General features: G+C 40.1%; 1 protein-coding gene across 28 annotated transcripts in view; it reads right to left on the reverse strand.

The window, feature by feature from the left end:
- pleca (plectin a) overlaps positions 1–19,509 on the reverse strand; it is a 103,435-nt gene that overhangs the window by 18,374 nt on the left and 65,552 nt on the right. For 10 of the 28 annotated variants that reach the window (XM_032535359.1, XM_032535358.1, XM_032535378.1 and 7 more), the window contains 19 exons: positions 17,245–17,306; positions 14,156–14,245; positions 12,201–12,278; positions 11,944–12,036; positions 9,077–9,243; positions 6,963–7,078; positions 6,717–6,823; positions 5,198–5,317; positions 4,997–5,092; positions 4,405–4,532; positions 3,673–3,766; positions 3,427–3,581; positions 2,686–3,022; positions 2,219–2,296; positions 1,819–1,980; positions 1,629–1,733; positions 1,388–1,483; positions 626–751; positions 277–429 (listed from right to left, as the gene is read on the reverse strand). In XM_032535359.1, coding sequence (XP_032391250.1) covers positions 277–429; positions 626–751; positions 1,388–1,483; positions 1,629–1,733; positions 1,819–1,980; positions 2,219–2,296; positions 2,686–3,022; positions 3,427–3,581; positions 3,673–3,766; positions 4,405–4,532; positions 4,997–5,092; positions 5,198–5,317; positions 6,717–6,823; positions 6,963–7,078; positions 9,077–9,243; positions 11,944–12,036; positions 12,201–12,278; positions 14,156–14,245; positions 17,245–17,306 — 2,363 coding nt within the window. Of the gene's footprint in view, positions 1–276; positions 430–625; positions 752–1,387; positions 1,484–1,628; positions 1,734–1,818; positions 1,981–2,218; positions 2,297–2,685; positions 3,023–3,426; positions 3,582–3,672; positions 3,767–4,404; positions 4,533–4,996; positions 5,093–5,197; positions 5,318–6,716; positions 6,824–6,962; positions 7,079–9,076; positions 9,244–11,943; positions 12,037–12,200; positions 12,279–13,669; positions 13,706–14,155; positions 14,246–15,034; positions 15,050–17,244; positions 17,307–19,509 lie in introns of all 28 variants that reach the window. The other 18 variants (XM_032535356.1, XM_032535354.1, XM_032535361.1 and 15 more) reach the window with 3 other exon arrangements.

The raw sequence follows: 19,509 nt of genomic DNA on the forward strand, positions 1-19,509 counted from the left end.
CGATAAACAGAAGCATCAGACTAAATATTCCTGTAATTTACTGGCGTTTACTAAGAAATTATTACACTGTATTAAAAGTGAACTGAAAGCAGGACACAGCTTTGGAACTCATTGATATCCCATTACGAATTTGGCATATATAACTTTATTTAACAATATTTAAAAACTAAATGATTTATGTGATTTGTTTGCATGTAGCAATTCGTGGTATGTCCAAAAACATTTAACAGAATGAATGAGTTCATTATAATATTTCCATGCAGTTAAGACACCTACCTCCATCTGTTTGAAGTCGCAGACGGCCTGGATGGGCTGTTTGTTCTTAATGGCGCTAGCCGGGTTACGTGGTTTGAGCTGGACAATGGTCTTGGCCCTTCGCTTCAGGCCTTCCAGGTGAGTTTTGAACTCAGTCAGTTGCTCTTTCTCATCCTATGAAGAACACAACAATGTGTGTTTTATAGTGTTAATTAACATTAACTGAGAAAGTATTTTGCAGGAGTAGAAACAGTTTTCCCTTCTCAAAACACCTCATGGGGCTTTAAGTCAACAGGTATTGTATAATTTCTCAGCACACAGTGTCTTGGTGTGTTTGGTAAATAAACATCATAGTAGTGAATAAACCCACAGCTGCGTCCTGCAGTAGATCTTCCAGCCGCGTGACTGTGATGGAGCGGTCGCAGGTGTACTTCCTCTTCATTGTGTCTTGCATCTTTTTGATCTTGTCCTCCGCCTCCTTCACGTCAGAGAAAAACTAGACAAGGAAGAGATAGAAGAAATTAGATTGCAGCGTTGGGAACTTGCCTTACATATAAACGCAGCAAAAGTAGGACAAACAATAAGGGCAACACATTAACTGATGGACAGGTGTGCAAAAAGGAAGACATTTGTGCTTTGATCAAAGCTAGAGTGCGTAGTTTCTTTTGCCCCATGAAGATTTCGAAGTAATGACAACACAACAGAGCATTGACTAGCCTGCAATTTCAACCTTGCACAGAATTTACAGATTTATTTATGATTTAAGGGATGTTCAGATCCATAAGTTGTTCTGAGATCACGTCACTGGTTGTCTGTGTGACATCGTCCTCATTACTCTCTCTCTAAAACTAAAGCAGAATCAGAAAATCTAAGACACTATAAATTAGGTGTTGCTCCATTATTTCTCAGACCAGAAGTGTCGGTGAGTTTTGGATATTCTGTCCAATAAACAACCGACCGTCTCGATCGCGTGATGTGTGTTTACAGTGTTTGGGGCATTTGACAAAGTGCAGTGTGAGAGCAAACTGAACCAAATGAAAAATGCAACAATGTTGCAACTTCCCCACCGAATTACACTGAGTCCACTGAACTATAGGTGTGAAAGTCTAGCGATGCGAGTTAGTAAATATACCTGGTAGTAGGCAGTGTTTTCTTTCAGGTGGGTTTCGACGCAGCAGCACAGCTGGAGGATCCAACTCCACTGAGTCTGCAGGGCTGCCGTGAAGGCCTGAGCAAGGAGGGTAGTGTAGAAGAAAAGCATGTTGATTTGATGAAGAGGACAAACACTCTGATATAAAAATGAATACAGTCAAGTGTTTACTACTTTATGGTGTTGATTGGCTGTAGTAATCAAGTGAGTCCAATAATCGTACCTCAATTGTCTTCCTTGCTGGGTGTCCGTCCCTCAGCAGTTTGTCTCCTGTGACCTGGACAGTGTTCATCTTCCTCTCCCTGAGCTCCAGATCTCTCATCAAACCCTGCTCACAAACAACACCAATCAGAATGACGTCACTATCATCACTAGCCTGCATAGGTAAACCCTATTAAAACATCACACTCTACCGAGTAGTTGTCTTTCTTGACTGTCATGTTGGTGTTTCGTTCGCTCCAGTCGTAGTTGACCTCTTCCTCCTCTTTCTCATTCAGCCACATCAGCTCTTTGGTGGCTGCGATGACGAAGGCGTGCAGCTGGTCCAGGTAGCGCAGGCGGGCCTTAGAGGTGTTCTACAAAAGAGCAGATGACAAAAATGCTATGATGCATTTTGAGGGACTGAAAGACTTGTTCAGAACAAATTGGTGGGGAATAGAGGGCTAAAACATGACATTATGGTACATTTTTTTGTTTTGACTTCACTGAACCTTTATGAGATTGCTGGAAGATTAGCTTTGCAACAGCTCATTCTCTACTTGGTGCTTCAGTTAAAAAATACACATCTTCATCCAAGACTTTTTTTTAACTTACCAGGAGCTTGCCGTACTGCAGCTCCAGTTTTCCCAGGTACTCGCGATAGGCAGCTTTACTGGCAGGTGAGATCTGACTCTGGAGAAGGAAGAGGCAATAAGAAACATTAGAAACAGGTCAGAGGAGCAACCATTCATGGTTATGAATGCAAAAACACTGTTTTGCCTGTTTCAAAGAGAACCTTTTATTCTAATATTGACATATTCTTTATTTTATTTAAGATATTATTTAACCAAGTTGATTTGATGAGATCTAAATCTCTGTTTTGGGAGTCCTCTCCAAAATGGCAGCACAATTACTGAATTACACAATTACAGTTTGATATTACAAAAACCAACACAGAGCATGTGAAACACACTGTAGGATACCACGCTACAGCCAGTTACCCAATTTTCCTTCCCGGATAAATTAATCTCTCTGCTCCATCTGAAATACCACCTAATGTGTTGTGTCAGCTCAGTTTGTACCTCATCGGCCTTTGCCCTCTCGATCTTGGAGCGGAACTCCTCCACAGACAGGTGCAGGCCACGGTGGCTGCCCAGCTGGGATTCGACAGTGGGCAGGTCGGTGCCCCACTCTCCGTCATCAACCCGCCGCTGGTTCTCCTCCACCCAGCCCAGCAGATCTTGGAGGTAACGCATGGTGACTTCATCCAGCTCAGGCCGCACCCTCATGGGGGCCTGCTGCAGGACCTGGGCAGAGTGGATCTGAGTCATGGGGATCTGTGTGATGGTCACTCCAGACTTGAGGCGCAGGTTGTACTCGCTGCGGAGGTTCACCAGCCTCTCATGGAGACGATACACTCTAGAGCCAGAATAAGAAGTAAAATTAGTCCGTTAGTGCTGACATATATCGATTCATTGATTAGTCAATTGAGGGAAAAATAACAACAATATTTTATAATCAGCTAATTGTTTAAGTCATCATTAAGATATGCCAAATATTCAGTGACTCCTTTTAGGATTTTTAAATTTTCTCTGTTTTATGTCATATATGAAAGATTTTCTTTTAGTTTTAGACTGTTTGTTAGACAAAACAAGCTCCACATTTTAAAATTTCACAAATGAGAAGTTTTATTGAATTAACAATACATAATGAATAATTCATTAAACAAAGATTAGCAAATTAATTGATATTAAAAATGATATTTGTTGCAGCCCTAATGCCAAAGGTTAGTCATCTTAAGTGTTGCAGTTTGATTTTCGCACCTGCGATACATCTGCTCAGCCTGAAGGTGGCGTCCATCTTTGAGCAGCTGAACATCATTGAAGAGAAAGCGGATCATGCCTTCTGCTTTCTCCAGATCTGCCTCCATCTCTGCTGCGTGCTGAGCAGGTCTCCCAGAGCTCAGCATCATCACATCCTGCAGCACAGAGACAAAGAAGTTACAGCCCTTCATGTGGCTGCAATAATTTCTGCTAAAGTAGTACCTGTCACAAAGGTTTGTGTCTCACCGTCTGCAGCAAAGTCTCGACCTGGTTGAGCTGCTCCTCACACACCCCCGACTCCATCTGGACCTTACTGACAACCCTCTGCAGTCGCTCCAGCCTGCAGAGGAAGAGAGGGGAGGTCAAAGTTTCAAAGAACTTTAGACAAGGGAGACTACCGGACAGTCCAATTAGCCTCCAGGGTACGTGCTAGCTTTGTCTGTTAGCTGGGATTTACTAAAGTGAAAATAAAAAAACTAAACTAATAAAAAAAAAAAAATGAAAGCACTCACTCTGTCTTCTGTCGAAATAAATACTTCAACTCATATCCTTGATGCATGAAAGCCATGATAGGGCTCTGTTGCTCCACTAAAGTAAAGATGATGTTTTTTTTAATTTTCCACGGCCCTTTCTGAAGCCCTCGAAGAACCGAAACCCAAAGCTACGCCCTAACAGCATGTGATTAAATGTTCATGAGTGACTATCAAACGGCTATTGCTAGATTGTTGTCATGACGGTGGCACAGTTGTCATGTGTTTACCCTAATATGATTTGTACTTCCCATACCACAAAGCCAACTCAGTTTCCTTTTATTGCTAAAGTGGACTTTAGTGTATCATTAGGGAATGAGTCATCCTCATGATCACACAGTAACCAGCTGTCTGGTGACTAATTTCTGATCTTTATTTATGAATAACTTGTGTTTTAAAAAATGAAGTTTGCTTTGGCAACAGAGCATGTGATGAATGGCCCCCTTACCTCTCAAATTCTGTCCTGAGGAGACGCTCTCTCTCCAGTATGGCAACATGCAGACGACCCCATTCCTTCTCCACATCAAAAGGATGGTAACCGGGCGGCACTTTGACAAGACCTGCCTGAACTGCGCCCTGAAAAATCAGAAGATCAGCGCTGCAACCTACCATCATTCATATTATCAATTCATCTCCTGATTATTTTTTTTAATAAATATATTCTACATACATTGCATATTATATACGGTGTTGGAAAGCCAAAATGTTCTGAAGGCATTGAAACAGGGCTGTACTGTGTATGTTTAAGGTTAAAGTTGTTTACATTCTCCTGTGGATAGTAGCTGGATTACTTTTTGGGCAAATTACCACAACATGACTCTAATCTGTTGATGCTAACAGTCCGTAAGGTTTCACAAAGTGCTAATGTGTGCTAGCGTTTATATTTGAACAAAGGCATATTGATTACTTTAACTTTGATGACTTTCAGCACATGTTGCAAACATGGCTGTGCAGCAAAAAGAATATCTTTCAAAACCTCCTCCAGACAACTGACTTTACAGACAGAATGCAGAGTTTTTAGAGTTGCCGAGGAAACTCACCTCAAAAGACTTGAAGATGTGTTTGGAGCGGTTCTTGTCTGCCTCTTTTGCAGGAAGCTCCGTTTCTTTAAACTTTAGAAACTGACGCCAAAGAATCTGCAGATCAGAAAGGAGATTATTTTAATGCACCATGAGCTTCATCGTCATTTTTATATTATGCTGTTTTGTTAGTCAAAACACGTTCCTTTAAGATCTGCTCACCTCAATCTCCTCGTAGCTGTTGGGGAACTTCCTCTCCTCAAAGACGAGGATGTGGTGTCGGATCCATTGCAGCAGCATGGTGACCACCTCGTAATACTCCTGCCATCGCAGCTCCAGCTCCTGATACAGAAAGAGGTCCAAGTTAACTAAAGACCTGACTTATTTTTTATAATCACATAGAATTTTTAAAGCTGCTGATGCTTTGACACTCAGTTACCAGACTCATCCTTCTCAGATTTTCTTTGAAAAGGGATTAGAAATTGAATGCTATAATTTCTATATACAGTTGTATAGGCTTTCTTTCATTTTGACTTCAAATGTGCTTTATGGGTTTATGACAATATATTAAGTTAAGTAAGTCACTTGTCCTCCATACTTCTCATTGCTTTGTCTTTGATCATCTTTGACCTTTTTTGCAGTAATCATTATGTAAACTGGTCTAAATAAGAATATCTGCTCCACTATGACTTATAATGGTGTGGAAAACATCAAAACGCTTATGTATTGTGATTTTTTTGGCTGATTTTTTAAATCAATTACTTTCTTTAGAATCCCTATTTCTTATTTCTTTTTTTTACAAATGATTCACCAAAATATTTTCTGTTTATATGGTACCGCCAACTAAGCCTGCATGATTTAGGGAAAAATATAAATCACAATTTTTTGCTTAAAATTTATATCACAATTCTCTTCCCCGATTGTTTTCTCACAAAGTGTAATCTGTATTGCACACATGAACTATGATGAAACAAAACAAATTGGCAGTACAAAACAGATTTTTTTATGGCACGTATAGCATACTGCGCATCACCACCAGCCTGTAAACACAGAGGCTTCAATGAAGAGAAGGGAGAGCATTGCAGCGCTTGGGAGCGCTTTAAAACCTATTTTATACAGTCTGTTTAAAACTCATGGAAGAAAGTAGCAGCGTTTGTGATGCAGTTGTCTTGTAAAAATAAATGAGAATCAACGTCATACAAAAAAAAAAGTAAGTTATTTAAAAATCAAATCGCGAACAAGGGTAAATAGAGATTGCGATTTTATAACGATTTCTCATGCAGACCTATTGCCGACTACTTTATATCTGTCTCCTCTCCGAAAGCAGAAAATGCAGAAAATTCATGTTATGTACTTCTTTACACATGAAATAAATGTCGGACTGACTGACATGTGATGTGCACTATAAGACAACAATTAGTTTTTAGTAATAACTCATGACATATTGTCTCTAGAACTGTATAATTCATATTTTTTATAAAGAAGGAAAAGAAAATCTCAAAACTCAATTCTATTGAATCACAATAAATGAACCTCGCAGTACAAATCAAATCGGGACAAAAGCATATCGTCCCAGCCCTAATGACTACTATGCATTTAGGCCACATTTAAAATACTTATATTGGTAAGAATACACTTTGTGATAATCTTGCAAAGGTTACCACCCCCTTTCTTGTCTCTGTTGCAAAATATCATAGTGATCCAGAGGAAAGATGAAGTGATGTAGAAGAAGAAGACTCACATTGGCTTTGACACCGTCTTGAACATCTGGTACCCTGGGCATGGCATCGTACAGAGAGGAGACGTATGTGATAATGGATTTTTCATCTGGGTGGAGCACATCCACATCTGTAGAGAGAGAGATGATGAGATAAAAATGACGTTTTTGAATAATTTTGACAGTGTGAAGCTGATAAAAGCAATGCGCAGCTCAAGTGTTCCCTGAGTAAAGCGTTCAGGGTGGTTCTGAATGTATGACTCTTCTCACCCTCAGGGTCCAACAGTCTGGTGACGCCCAGGTCTCTCTCTGCCACGCTGAAGGCCTGCTCCAGGTTCTCCTGGCTGGACTGGTGGTACACTTTACTCATGTCGATCAGAGCGGGCCTGCGGACAGAAACCAAACAGAGAGAACAGTGAGAGGACGTTATTACTGTCAATCAAGACTTTCCTTAAATCATGTGTGACAGCTGCATATGTCAGAGAGAAACATTCCTATTAATTACATTAGCCCTTATTTAACATGCAGGCACAAGCTCAGAGCATAAAGCATTAAAGTGCATCTCATATCTACAAATAGCAAAGGGAAAGATAACTTTGAGGACACAGAATGTAGAGTAAATTCTGCACATTTAAGCTTTTCCGAAACACAACATGTTAACAAGTAATCATACACTTGCTCAACCCTCTGGATGTAATATTCTTTTTGTGCCCGGGGTGGTTCTGGCTCCCCGTAGCAGGCCCGGCTGTAGGACAGCCTGTCCCTGCTAAGGCCAATGATGTGAGACGCTGATCCTGATTCATGATCCTCGCTCTGGGAATCTCGACTGAAGCGAGCTCCGGGGCTGCTGGAGCCCCGGCCGGAGTCAAAAGAGTTCTCGGTGGGGATGTCCTCGCACAGCATGACCACCCGGTCCTCCAGGTCACTGACTGAGCCCGCTGTGCTGCTGGAGGCACTGTTCAGACGCCTCTTCGAGCGAAACTTCCTTTTGAGGCTCAACATTGTAGCAACCGTCAAGTTCACAGCACTGAAGGTTTCCAAGTGAGTGAGGTCAAAATGTTGTTAGGTTATGAAAAACATATTAAATCTTTGGCAGCTTTTCATCCTTGATTATATCCAATTCTCTTCTTATTGTATGGTTTTGGTCAGACTTCTGTTTCAGTTGATCACTGCGAAGACTCCTCGCTGCAGCTGTTTAATCTCTGCCTGTCCTGCTCGTCCTCTACCAAGAAAGAATCTATGGAAGAGTGGTTAGCGTACCTGTGTTTTGCTACAACCTGTCGAGCCTCTAGTGCGCATACCTCCAGGGTAACCTTTTCTCAAATGAGTGTGATACACCCACATTGACAAAAAAAAAAGGCTATCTCTTTACACACCAAATGATGCCAACTCAGGGTTGTACATGTTATTTTTGTGTCATGTGGTGAGCCGCCCTGCGGCACTTGTTTGTCTGTGCAACCACAAAGAATTAAAGTGGTGCTCCACCCAAAATATACGGTTTATGTATAAAATGGTTGCCTTCTGCAGGCTTGAAAGGTGGCTGTTAAAGTTTGTAGTTTCTTCATTTAGCAGGGCAGCAGCGGTGACCAGCTCAAACTCATGAAAGGTAGAATTACAACGGATTGCCATGACAAGCATGTTTTTGACATCAGGAAAAGGTAGCATAAAGGCTTTTCAAACCATTACTATATATATAAAATGTGTTTTTGAGTAAAAAATTAACAAAATGTAATGAATGAATGCATTTTTGGGGAGTTCAAGTCTGAGTTGGTATTTATCTTGACTGTTTTATGTTCTGATTGTATACCCACACAGACACACACACACACACACACACACACACACACGCACACACACACACACACACACACACACACACACACACACACACGCACACATGCACACACCAATTCACATTTTGTCCTGACAAGACAAGTCTGGTGTGCTGCTGTAGAACTCAAATGTGAATTTGGTATTCCTGCCACTGAATCAACTGCAATAAATAACAAAAGACAGCAACATGAAATATGAAAAAGAGAGAAAATCTTAAAACTATGTGTAAAATTCATGTCCTGCGGTGTTACAAGATCCCAAGTCCAGGCAAGCTTTTCTGATTAAAAAAAGCTTCTGCATGGTTTGAAAAATGCTTCTCCATGGCATCCTTTCCTAGATAATTTTTGTGGGACACTATTATTACACAGGTAGGTTGTATTGCATTTTTCAGCACCTTTTTTCTATTTTTTTAAGTCTTTTCTTTGCCCCTTTCCCTTTGACTTAACACTCTTATCCAAGGAACATTATGTTAGTAGGTAAAGTTAAACTCTTAAAACTGGTAGTCTGAGGGCCACGCTCTAACCTTCATCTACTGAGGATCCGTGTCTCACCTGTGTTTGTGTATGATGGCGTTAAAGAGCTTGCCATCCCTCCAGCTGGTGGTAAAGTTGTCGCAGCGCAGGCCCTGGTATCCCTCCACCATCCTCTGAGACCAGAGCAACAACTTCTCTTTGGCCGTCATGTCGTCCGATTGGCCGTTCACCTGAATGTCTGAGATCTGAAGGGGGAGACAGTGCAACTAGTTAGAGACATTAAACTTAATTCTTAATTTCTTTAAGAAAGAAAGCCCCGAGAACTTGCACCATTGAGCTTTTAGCTGCCTTTTGGGGATGGGTTGCATTTAAAAGTTGTGATAACATCTAGTTCTTCATCCTTGCACTTATTTTAAGTCACTTTGAACGAAAGCATCTTCCAAACGAGTGTTATGTAAGGTTAAAAAAAAACACTTGGATAGCTTCAAATTAAACCACCCACAAACAGCCGAGTTTTTCATAGTCATTATATCTAAAGCTTCCATAGATAGAGCTATATTTATGAAAAGGTTGTCATGGTAAAATTGCTTTTTTCCGTCTTGCCGTGCTGGTTGAAGGGCCGGAAAAAGTTTTTTTTCTAGTTTGCACGTTAATTTCTTCCAGACTTGAGATGAGTCACATTTTAAACCTCAAATAACAACCACCACTTTTACTTTGAGGGCAAATGCAACATTAACCTCACTGTTTTGGAAAGAAACACAAATGCTTTTTGCTTATATGACAGTGAAACAGAAATCTCAAGAGTGAAAACGTCAATGAGTCACTGATCTTACAAAGTTATCCTGTATGTGTGTGTATAGATGTGTACAATATGAAAGCAGATTCATCAATCCAGATGTCCTCTAAGGTTTATCCTAGCACTTTGTCGACATTGAGGGACTTGCCATTTGTTTTACTACTTGATTTTGCAACCGGTTGACTTGCTGTCTCTACTTTGCATGGATCCATCACCCAGTAGTTGCTGCCTCTGCCATATCTTTAATCAGATGTACTGTGCAAACGGTACTTATGAAACGTCCCTGGTGTTTGTTTTGGTCTGCTTGAGGCACCAGATGGGCGGGCGGGGCTCTCTACAAAACTAGGCACAAGTTGTAAAAAGTTTACAATTACAGGAAACCCTTTGAAATTTAACAATTTTGTTTTTTGTCCATTTTACTTGTCTTGATGTAAAAAACTACACCAAGTAAGGGCGCCAATCAGTTCACTACAGTATTTGAGTATTTTGTGTCTGTATATCACTCATTTGTGATTTTTACCCATAAACGTATAAGACCAGAAACACATCCATAAGTGAGGTAAATTAGCTGTACATAATGCATTAAGTAAAGGTTGCACTTCCAGTACTGATAAAAAAGTGTCTTACTGGAAAAAGTGCGGTTTTATTACGACAATATGCTAGATTTTTTAAGGTATGCTGATGAGTCATAGCAGAACTTACAATTTCACTTACATGCTCTTTTTTTTTGCAGGAAAGGGTGGGGGAGGGAAAAAAGAAGGCATCTCTTCCTTCTGCTATTTTCCCTTCAGAAGGGAAACCCCAGTACTACAGTGTTGACGGGGGCATAAAGTGACTCAGAAGCTGTTAAATAAAGGACCTCCGCCCTCGCAGCCTCTTTTTAAAAGTGTCGAGAGAATATCAACTCTGTCTGTGTCACGAAGCAGGCCCGTTATTCATACCGCTCACCTGTGTGTTAGTAAACTATAACCTGCACCTGGGGAGCTCAGAGGAAATTCACCATTGTTTGTGCTGACTAGCATGTGCCAAACAAAGAGGATAATGGTTTGTTATTGAAGCAGTAATAGCAACCTGAACAACTAAGTGCATCTACATGGAAGTTTTTTTATTTCATTAGTTGACCAGCATTTATGTTCAGTTGCATATTAGAGCAGAGTAAACTTGTGTAACAAGGACAAATGTTGGGAGATAATCTCTCTCGTTTCCACTGCAGTTTTTGAATGCTGAGCTGTCACGCCACGTTTCCTTCCAGCGGGATCACTGAGTCACACAGGACGGGGAAAAGTATCCCACATCGACATCCCAACATAACCATCATAGCCGTTCTAGCATCAAAGAATCTCCATGTCCTCCCATGTTTGTTTTTTCAAAATCCACCAAAACATCTGCTAATATGCAAACACGGCTCTTCCCAATCAGAAACACATCAGCCCCTTGACGGATGTTTTTTTTCTAATGTGGTCTTTGTTGCCATAGGTGATATAAGTAATTTCATACTGATTGACAACCGGTTTGAATGGAACCCTTATATTTTGATTTAACAGTAAGCTACAGAGCTTAGAGCTACAGAAAAGAGTAAAAAGGCTCTCATAATGACTGACATATGATCGTTCTTCTTTAAAAATGAATGAATAGCTTTTTTCAGTGTTTAGTCTTTGTGCACTCAAGGACAGGGGAAGTCGTAGTAGTTGTATATAAGAGCATAAGGGCTGCCAAATGTCCAATAAAGCCCATTTGGAAACGATTGGCTGTTGGACTCTACTGTACTGTAACTGCTATGTCAACATCAGGATAAAGTGAGGCTGATGAGTGAACCCCAAAGAGGGAATGGCACTCTGATTTTCCTTACCGGGCCGCGGAAGCAAACTAATCACAATGTAATGAAAGTAAACTGTAACTCATCCAATGGAAGAGTTTGATCTTGAACAATTATGTGCCAATGTGCAGTTTAAAAGATAAACACCACATGTAGCTCAAATAATGTGAGTCAGCTGTTCCCAACTGGGCTCAGTCAGTTCAATCTGAATACATGCTGCAAAATGCCATTTAAATAAAGACTGATTGAGCTTTTGTGTCCAATAATTGCTGTCCTAGTTAACTTCAATGCCATAATTACAGCTTTTTATAGTTTTTATAGGTTCTACACTACCTGGAAGTGAAGGATAATGGTCCATATCAGCCCCAAGGTCAGCTTGGGGTTTCCATCTGCAATGTCATCATTCCTGATGTTGACCAGTTTAACCTGAAAGATGCATGGATACCAATAAAACCTAATGGTTAGTTTTAAGATGTACTTGCAACATGAAGAGTTTAAACCACAAAACAAAACACAACATGGAGAAAAACTGAAAAATGAAAATGCTCCTTTGATGTGAATGTGCAACCAAAATGTCCGTATTTACTGACCTGTCTGTGTTTGAGAAAGTCCAGGGCGATCTGTACATTCTGCAGCTTGTGGAAGCGCATCCGGCCTTTCTCCCTCGGCTGTAAAAGATGAGAGGACACCACACATCAAGAGGACAGAAAAAATGAGGTTTGAATGATCAACAAATAGCAAGGCCCCATGACTGAGGAACAGGTGTTTCAGTGTCCAGCAAGACCTTTGTGTTTAAAAAAAAAAAGATCTATTCTACCGTATGAAAATCATTTCAGTCATGGTCTGAACTCAAAATTCAAATACAGCAAATTTGAAGTGGGATTCAAATTCTGCGTGATTGTGATCAAAGCGTTTGGTCAGACCTTCGACCAGATCTGACCCTAAATGACCTGGAAATGCATTAACAAACCAGCCAGGATGTCTGCAGGTGAGAGCATGATAATGAATGATACATGATCTCAGTGATTCCCCCGTTCATCAGTCACAATATCCTCATTTTCTCGGAGATCTACAATCAACTTTTCCCTCTGAAACACTTTTTACATCTTATACTGTCTTAGATTTAAAGTGTAGCTCAGTCCAATTGAGCAGAATCCATAAGCCTCTATGATTTCTAAACCTGCACCGGAGTAATGGCCATGACATGCATTGGTGCTCCGCATCTTAAGCTTTAAGCCGGTAAGAATCCTTGCTGCAGAATAAGTCAATATATCAGCTTGAAGTGATGAAAATTTGGCCGTTGCTTTGAATACAGTGAGGGAACCCAATAGACCATACCGGTGATTTGTATGTTTAAGCCACAAGTTGTGCAGACATTTAGAGCATAAAATATCTAAAGATAGATTTAATTCTTTATAAGCACTCATCTGTGTCTCTTCCACACCAGGAGAGTTAAGTTTGATATTTAACTAGCTGAGGCAAGACACTTCCTTGATATAATTTATGAGGCAAAACACAGATTAATCATTTCCTTGTGATACAGCTGCACGTAGAAACTATTTAACTATGTTAAATATTTCCTTGTTTGTGCATTTAGGCTTTATTGACTAATGAAAAGCTTTGGATTCATGAACCCTGTTGTCAGAAAATCCAAACCCAGAAGACAATTCATGTTAATATAGATATTTCTTGGATGAAAAATATTTCGTTTTGCAGCCTATTCTGAAACCTCGGATGAACTGTATGGTCATTTTGGTTCTATTTTATAAGTTTGCGCGCATCTCTTCTTAACAATGTTTAAATGGTAACCTTCATATGAAGGACACAATCAAATGCCTTGAAATACAGACCTGTAGAAAGTATTCCTCTAAAAGCTACTTGCACTTCTTGTCTCCTTACATGACGCCTGACCTGACTAGCTCACTGACCAAATGGAGGACGATGTTGACACAAAAAGGGGACAATACAGGGAGTGTGACTGTCATCATGCACAACCCAGCAGCCACCTGGGGTGGTGACACATGCCACGCTCGACGCCCACAGTCCAGGCGCCACTCACCAACCGCACGTTCCTCACAACGTCACGTTCCCTCGGCTACCACAGCAAGAGCATCGCAAGAGAGGAAGGCAGAGGGGAAGGAGGTCAGCATGAATTAGATAAAGGAAAATCCAGGGCTCAAACAAGTCAGTGCAAAAAGGTTACGAGATGGAAGCAAAGAATGAAAATTAGTGTATTAAGGCTAGTGCTAAGGTAAGTAAAGTAAAAGAGTGTGCATAACCCCAGCATGTTCTGAAATGTCCAAAAACCTTGAAAGAGTCAAGACATGCAAGAGTGGAGAATAGAAACCCAGCAGAATCATTTAAAACTATAAACATTTTGAGCAGTTCACGTTACAACAAGTGGACTGGACAGCAGAACAAATTACAGCAAATTAAGTCAGTAGGACAGGGACGCAGGGACGATAAGACAGGTTTGGAGAGGACAGGGGGTTACAGCAGAGGCGGATGTCCTAATTTATGAATGTCAAAGTTGACCAAAGCTCACCAGTGTCTCTCCAGAGAGCACCTCCAGCAGGGAGATGAGGTTGTGTCCATCTCTGAGGTCCTCGTACAGGTCAGTGATGTGTCTCTGGGCCTGCAGACAGAAGAGAGGAGACAAATATTTAGCTTTTTCAGTGATATATTATTGATCCATACATTCAGTCTCCCATGTGTGAACCACTGCAGTTGTGTTCACACATAATACAAACAGCACTGGAACTGCTGCCCACCTAGACACTAATAGCAGGAAGGGAATCCACACTAGGCACAGACACATTTGACTGAATCCCATAATGTTAACTAAAATTAAATTAAGCAACTTAAAGGGAAGGATCCACACACTGGCTATCATGTCATTGGGTAAAGCATTGTTTGACATAGTAGGTTAAAGACGGCAAGTAACATGAGTGGTTGGATCCGTTGTAAAAAACCCTGTTCAACCAGATTTAAGCTGTTTACGTACTGAAAACTAAAGTAAGAACACTCAAATCTTGGCGATAATCCATCAAAACTATTGTTAGTATCATAGGTCGAAGTTGAATCGTAACATTTTTCTGCAAATTCGATTGGACATTTACAATTGGGTTTAGGGTAGGTCTAATCATTTTGACGTTTGCCTTCCTTTTCTTTTCCAAATTAGTAAATGTAAACTGAGTTACAGAAGAAGCAAGGGTATGTCGCACTGCAGAAAAGGCACTTACGGCAGTTAGAAAAGAGTCCACCTTTTAAAATAAAGTGAAAAAAGGCTAGCCTCAAAAAGAGGTTAGCCGTTTAAGAGCACAGTTAATGTATGGGAATGAGAGAGGGTAAAAATGTTATCACAGACATGCAGGTAGAAATGCACGTATGTCCACTCAGCACTCTGCTCACTGACAGCACCTACCTCTGCCTTCCAGTGCTGGTGGGTGGGACAGGATGGGAGGACAGGATGGGAGGACAGGATGGAAAGAAGAAACAGTTGGATGAGAGAAGATATAAAACTGCAGGGACTCGTGAGAGAAAAGAAGAACAAAAGACAAACAAACAGACCCTGGTTTGATTTGACAAAGACACTTGGTCAATTTCTGTTTTTAATCCTTTGATTTGACTAATCCAATCCAAAACTATTTACAACAGTACTGTTTTCATGAATGTCAATCTGCTTCAGCTCTTCTGGTCTGGTCTGGATTGGAATGGGATTCATAAAATTTAAGTAAAACACAGAACAATGTTTTTCATTCTCCTTAATCTGAAGAGATGTAAGACATGCTACATTAGATGTCACTTTTGAGACAGATGAGCACAAAAATGGAGTGTTCCTGGCCTCAAAGTTTAATCATCCCATGACTTTGTTGTGACCACGAGTCCAAAACTCCTCGAGGGCAGCCAGATCTCTGACCCGCTCTTTCTTTCGGACCCAAATCTGAGTGATTTCAAGACAAAGAAACAACTGACGACAAAAGCCTGTGAGCCGTCTCGAACAGACCCCTGTGTCACAGGATGCCGATAGAGGACAGAAAACATTCCTCAGTTTAACACACAACAGTTCCTGTGTGAAAACAAAAGATTCGTCAACCTGAACGCGTTGGTTATGCTGTGCTTTAGTTTAACATTTTCTGAAAACATTCCCTGGAATTATGATTAGTAAAACTAGTTAGTTACTAACTAGTAAAACACTGCAATGTTGGTGTTGTTGATGTGATTTAACTAGGCTGTTCTTACCTGAGACCTGAGATCCCTATTATACACACAAATACACGGGTATCATTCAAAGAATGAGCATTATTTTCTTCTTGACATTTAAGGAATTTTGTGCTTTAAGCCCCCAACGTCACTTTCCTTCTTTCACTTTCCTTCAGGGTCATGGGCCAGAACGCTTTACAAGTACTGCCTTACAGTGCCATGGTTGCAAACATGTTTAGTAGTGGTCCCCACATTCAGAGTAGGAGTTTACAGTGATGCTCATAAGTTTAGGAACCCATGATAAAGTTGAATTAAAGGAGCAATAAAAAAAATCATGTTGATTGTTGAATTGATCTTAATGCCTTAATTTAAGGGGGTACAGGGGGGTATTTTCCATAAGATCATTTCTCAATACAAATCAAACCAGCAACTAGGCTAACTGAAATTAAACTATGCTAATCTCTATGTATGGTGAAGGGTGTGTGATGATGTGGGGTTATTTTAATTCCAAAGGCCAAGGGAACTTTATCAGAATACATAGTATCATCGATCCATGAAATAACTGGCCTTTAAATATGAACATCTGCCTGCCTCCATGAGAATTTAACATAAGGGTGTATATAATTATGCCCACTGTATTTTAAGATTTAAGATTTATTTATTTATTTACGATACAGTATTCATTTAAAGAAAATCGGTGTCCTTAAAGGTTGGATTTTTCCTAATTTTTTTAATTAACGCATTAAGATCAATTTCCAAAAGATATTTTTTTATTCCTCTTTTTAGTCAACTTAATCATGGGTTCCTAAACTTATGATCACCACTGTAGCCCCTGGAGCTTCCTGTTCCCCTGCAGAGCCCTGAGAAGCCGCCCTGGCAGTCTGGAGTCCAGATGTGAAATCGGACCGAGCCCGCCCCATCATGCCGCTGTTCCTAAAGCAAGGCCAGGTGTCCGTGACTCACTCCCTCACATGCATGCAGGTAATACAAATAGCATGTGTGGACTTTACTGTGCTGAGAGCGATTTGTTTAATGTTTCACTTTTTCGAAGAGAGGTATCAAAATCTGAGTTTGCTGTTTCTAGTTCATCTGCTTTCAGGTAACTTTTTCCAGCCGTGAGCTTCGGTTAGACTAGCCCGACAATATCAACTCAGGGAACACTTTTGTGTCATTTACGCTATTGTAACCAGGTAGGATATGAAACTAACAGCTGGAATTTGACAAAACAACCTTTAGGGTCATTTAAAGACAGCTGAAGTCCTTCTGTTTAATGAAGAATTATCATTGAGTTACAAGCTCCAAATGACCTAAAGTGAACATTTTATTAACATTTTGAAGTTTTATAATATGCTTCATCTCACAACAAATGTAATGTACATTTGTATAAAACTAAGTATTGTATTAGTGAATGTTGCTGAAGTGGGATCTTACCTTCATCAGGTGCTTGTTGACCCATTTTGTGAAGGTCTTTTTCTGAACTCGGTCTCGTTCATCTGCGGAAAGAAAGATAAAAAAGAAACTCAATGCAAGAGTTTTAGCATCTTTTACCCTATTAACAATAAATCATACACACTTAACATTACTGCTGAGCATTTTTCCAAAACATGCTGGTTTTTGAATGTCTAAGCTATGGCTTCCGATTCATGTCAGCGCGATATGAAAATAATTTCACAGACTCCATAGAGACTCCATAAATAAGCTTTTCTGTAAATATGTTGTTGTATATATATTATATAATATCTTTCATTTTTTTCAAATTTAAATTGCTGTGGCTTATTAACTGAATGTTGATCTGATTTATTTGGATCCATTTCATTGGCTGGTGCATCCAATAATGATATAGAGAGGGCTGCTCAGAAAAACAGTATATTCAAAAGAGACTATTAATCATCATATTCACAATTGTATCATGTGAATTAGTTGCATATGTCGACCAGTTGGAGACAGTTAGCCAAAGGGTTGATTTGTTTATTTCTTTTTATAGGCCTAGGTCACATTAAGCCGAAATTGGACCGAAATCATAAAACAAACAAAAATCCCACGCCCCCTATAATTTATTTTGTGAGCGCTCCGAGGGCTCCTGACCAATGAGTCAGGAACCACTGCTTTGGAAGACGGTTGGCAGCCATACACGTCATATTTATTTAATGAGCTAAAACATGCAAAACCACAGCTATCGTCCCCCATCGGATCAGACCCTTCAGGGAAACATCACTTAAACGTAAAAATAAAAATAAAAGTTTTCCCAGAGTTTCAGACAGTCTGACAAATAGTTGTGCTCCCCAAAGCCAGAAACCAGAACACTGGCATGACAGCAACAGAGACAGCAGGAGATTCTCAGGTGACACAGAGAGTGTGTGTACTCCCTCTCATGGTGGTTTAACGTCCGTCCATTAAAACAAAGAAGAAAACAAGTGTTCTCAGGTAAAACACAAGTAAATTACCTCTGACATCCCTCAGATTAGCACCTCTCTAGGAACATGTTTCACCTTGCAAGAATGTTTGGATTTCACAGTCTGATTATTATAAACAGGGCTCTCACATACCAGCTGGTTCTGGACATTCTGTACATTGCACAATGTTTTCCCTTTTTTTTTTCAAAACATGCAGACTCGGGAATCACCTTCACCTCTTCACCTTTCAAAACGTGATGAGGGTGGTTGTCAATCAGATGCCGGTGTGGTGTGACAAAACAAGTCCGTCTTCAAACAAAAGTGATTAGGATTCGACACAATGTGACTTACTGTTGCAGAATTTTAAATCTGGCAAGACATTGAAACCATTATGTTTGATTTTCTTATCAGTCACACTTCATCTTTAGGAGCTTGATGGGAAACAAACTAAAATCCAATTAGGAAACAAACTGAAGCTCATTCAACAGAAGACATGATCAGATGTAGAGGGAACAGAGAAACCAAAGAAGAAGACAACGTCCCGTGGTGCCAACGCCCATTTCAGTGTGGCATTATGCCGATGACTCACAAACAGTCTAAACAGAGAAGTGAAATAAACCTCAAAAGCAGAGAAACGATACTGTTTCATTTGGTCATGAACGCGTGACTTTGCATCCAGGTTAAATATGTTTTGTAAAAAATAAATTTATTGGCACATTAACTTGAGTTTATTCATGCCATTAAATACAATTTTAGAAAATCAAGGACAGACAGACACTTGACATTCAAAACTCAAACTCGTGAAATAAATGACACAGCAAGGTAAACTCTACTGAACCCTGTTACAAAAAATTTGTTTTCTGGGCTGACATCTGTAGCCTGGAGCGAAAGACAGTTTCCTTTGATCCGTTTAGTCAAAAAAAATACTTAAAATGAAGTGACATAGATAAGGTCTCCTGAAAGAACATTCTTGTTTATCGTAAATTATCCGTCTTTCTGTTACTGAATGATACAGCTGTAATGTGTCAGAAGGAAGGAGACAACATATTTATTGTTTTATAATTTAGTTTTTAGCACAAGAAAATCAGGTCTGGCTAATGCATCTGAGAAGTGGATTAAAAGACATTTGCCAGTGTGTTTTCTTCAATAAGAAAAAAAGAGCTGCAACAGTTCCTGATTAAGAAAACAACCAAGTCATTTTTCCAAGTAAAGTTACTTTTCAAGTTTTCTGTCTGTTAGACCAGCAGCCTTTCTTCTGAGCCGCAAACATGCAGGACCACACACACACACACACACACACACA

Source organism: Etheostoma spectabile, chromosome 14 (assembly GCF_008692095.1).
Source record: "Etheostoma spectabile isolate EspeVRDwgs_2016 chromosome 14, UIUC_Espe_1.0, whole genome shotgun sequence".
Taxonomy (NCBI): Eukaryota; Metazoa; Chordata; class Actinopteri; order Perciformes; family Percidae; genus Etheostoma; species Etheostoma spectabile.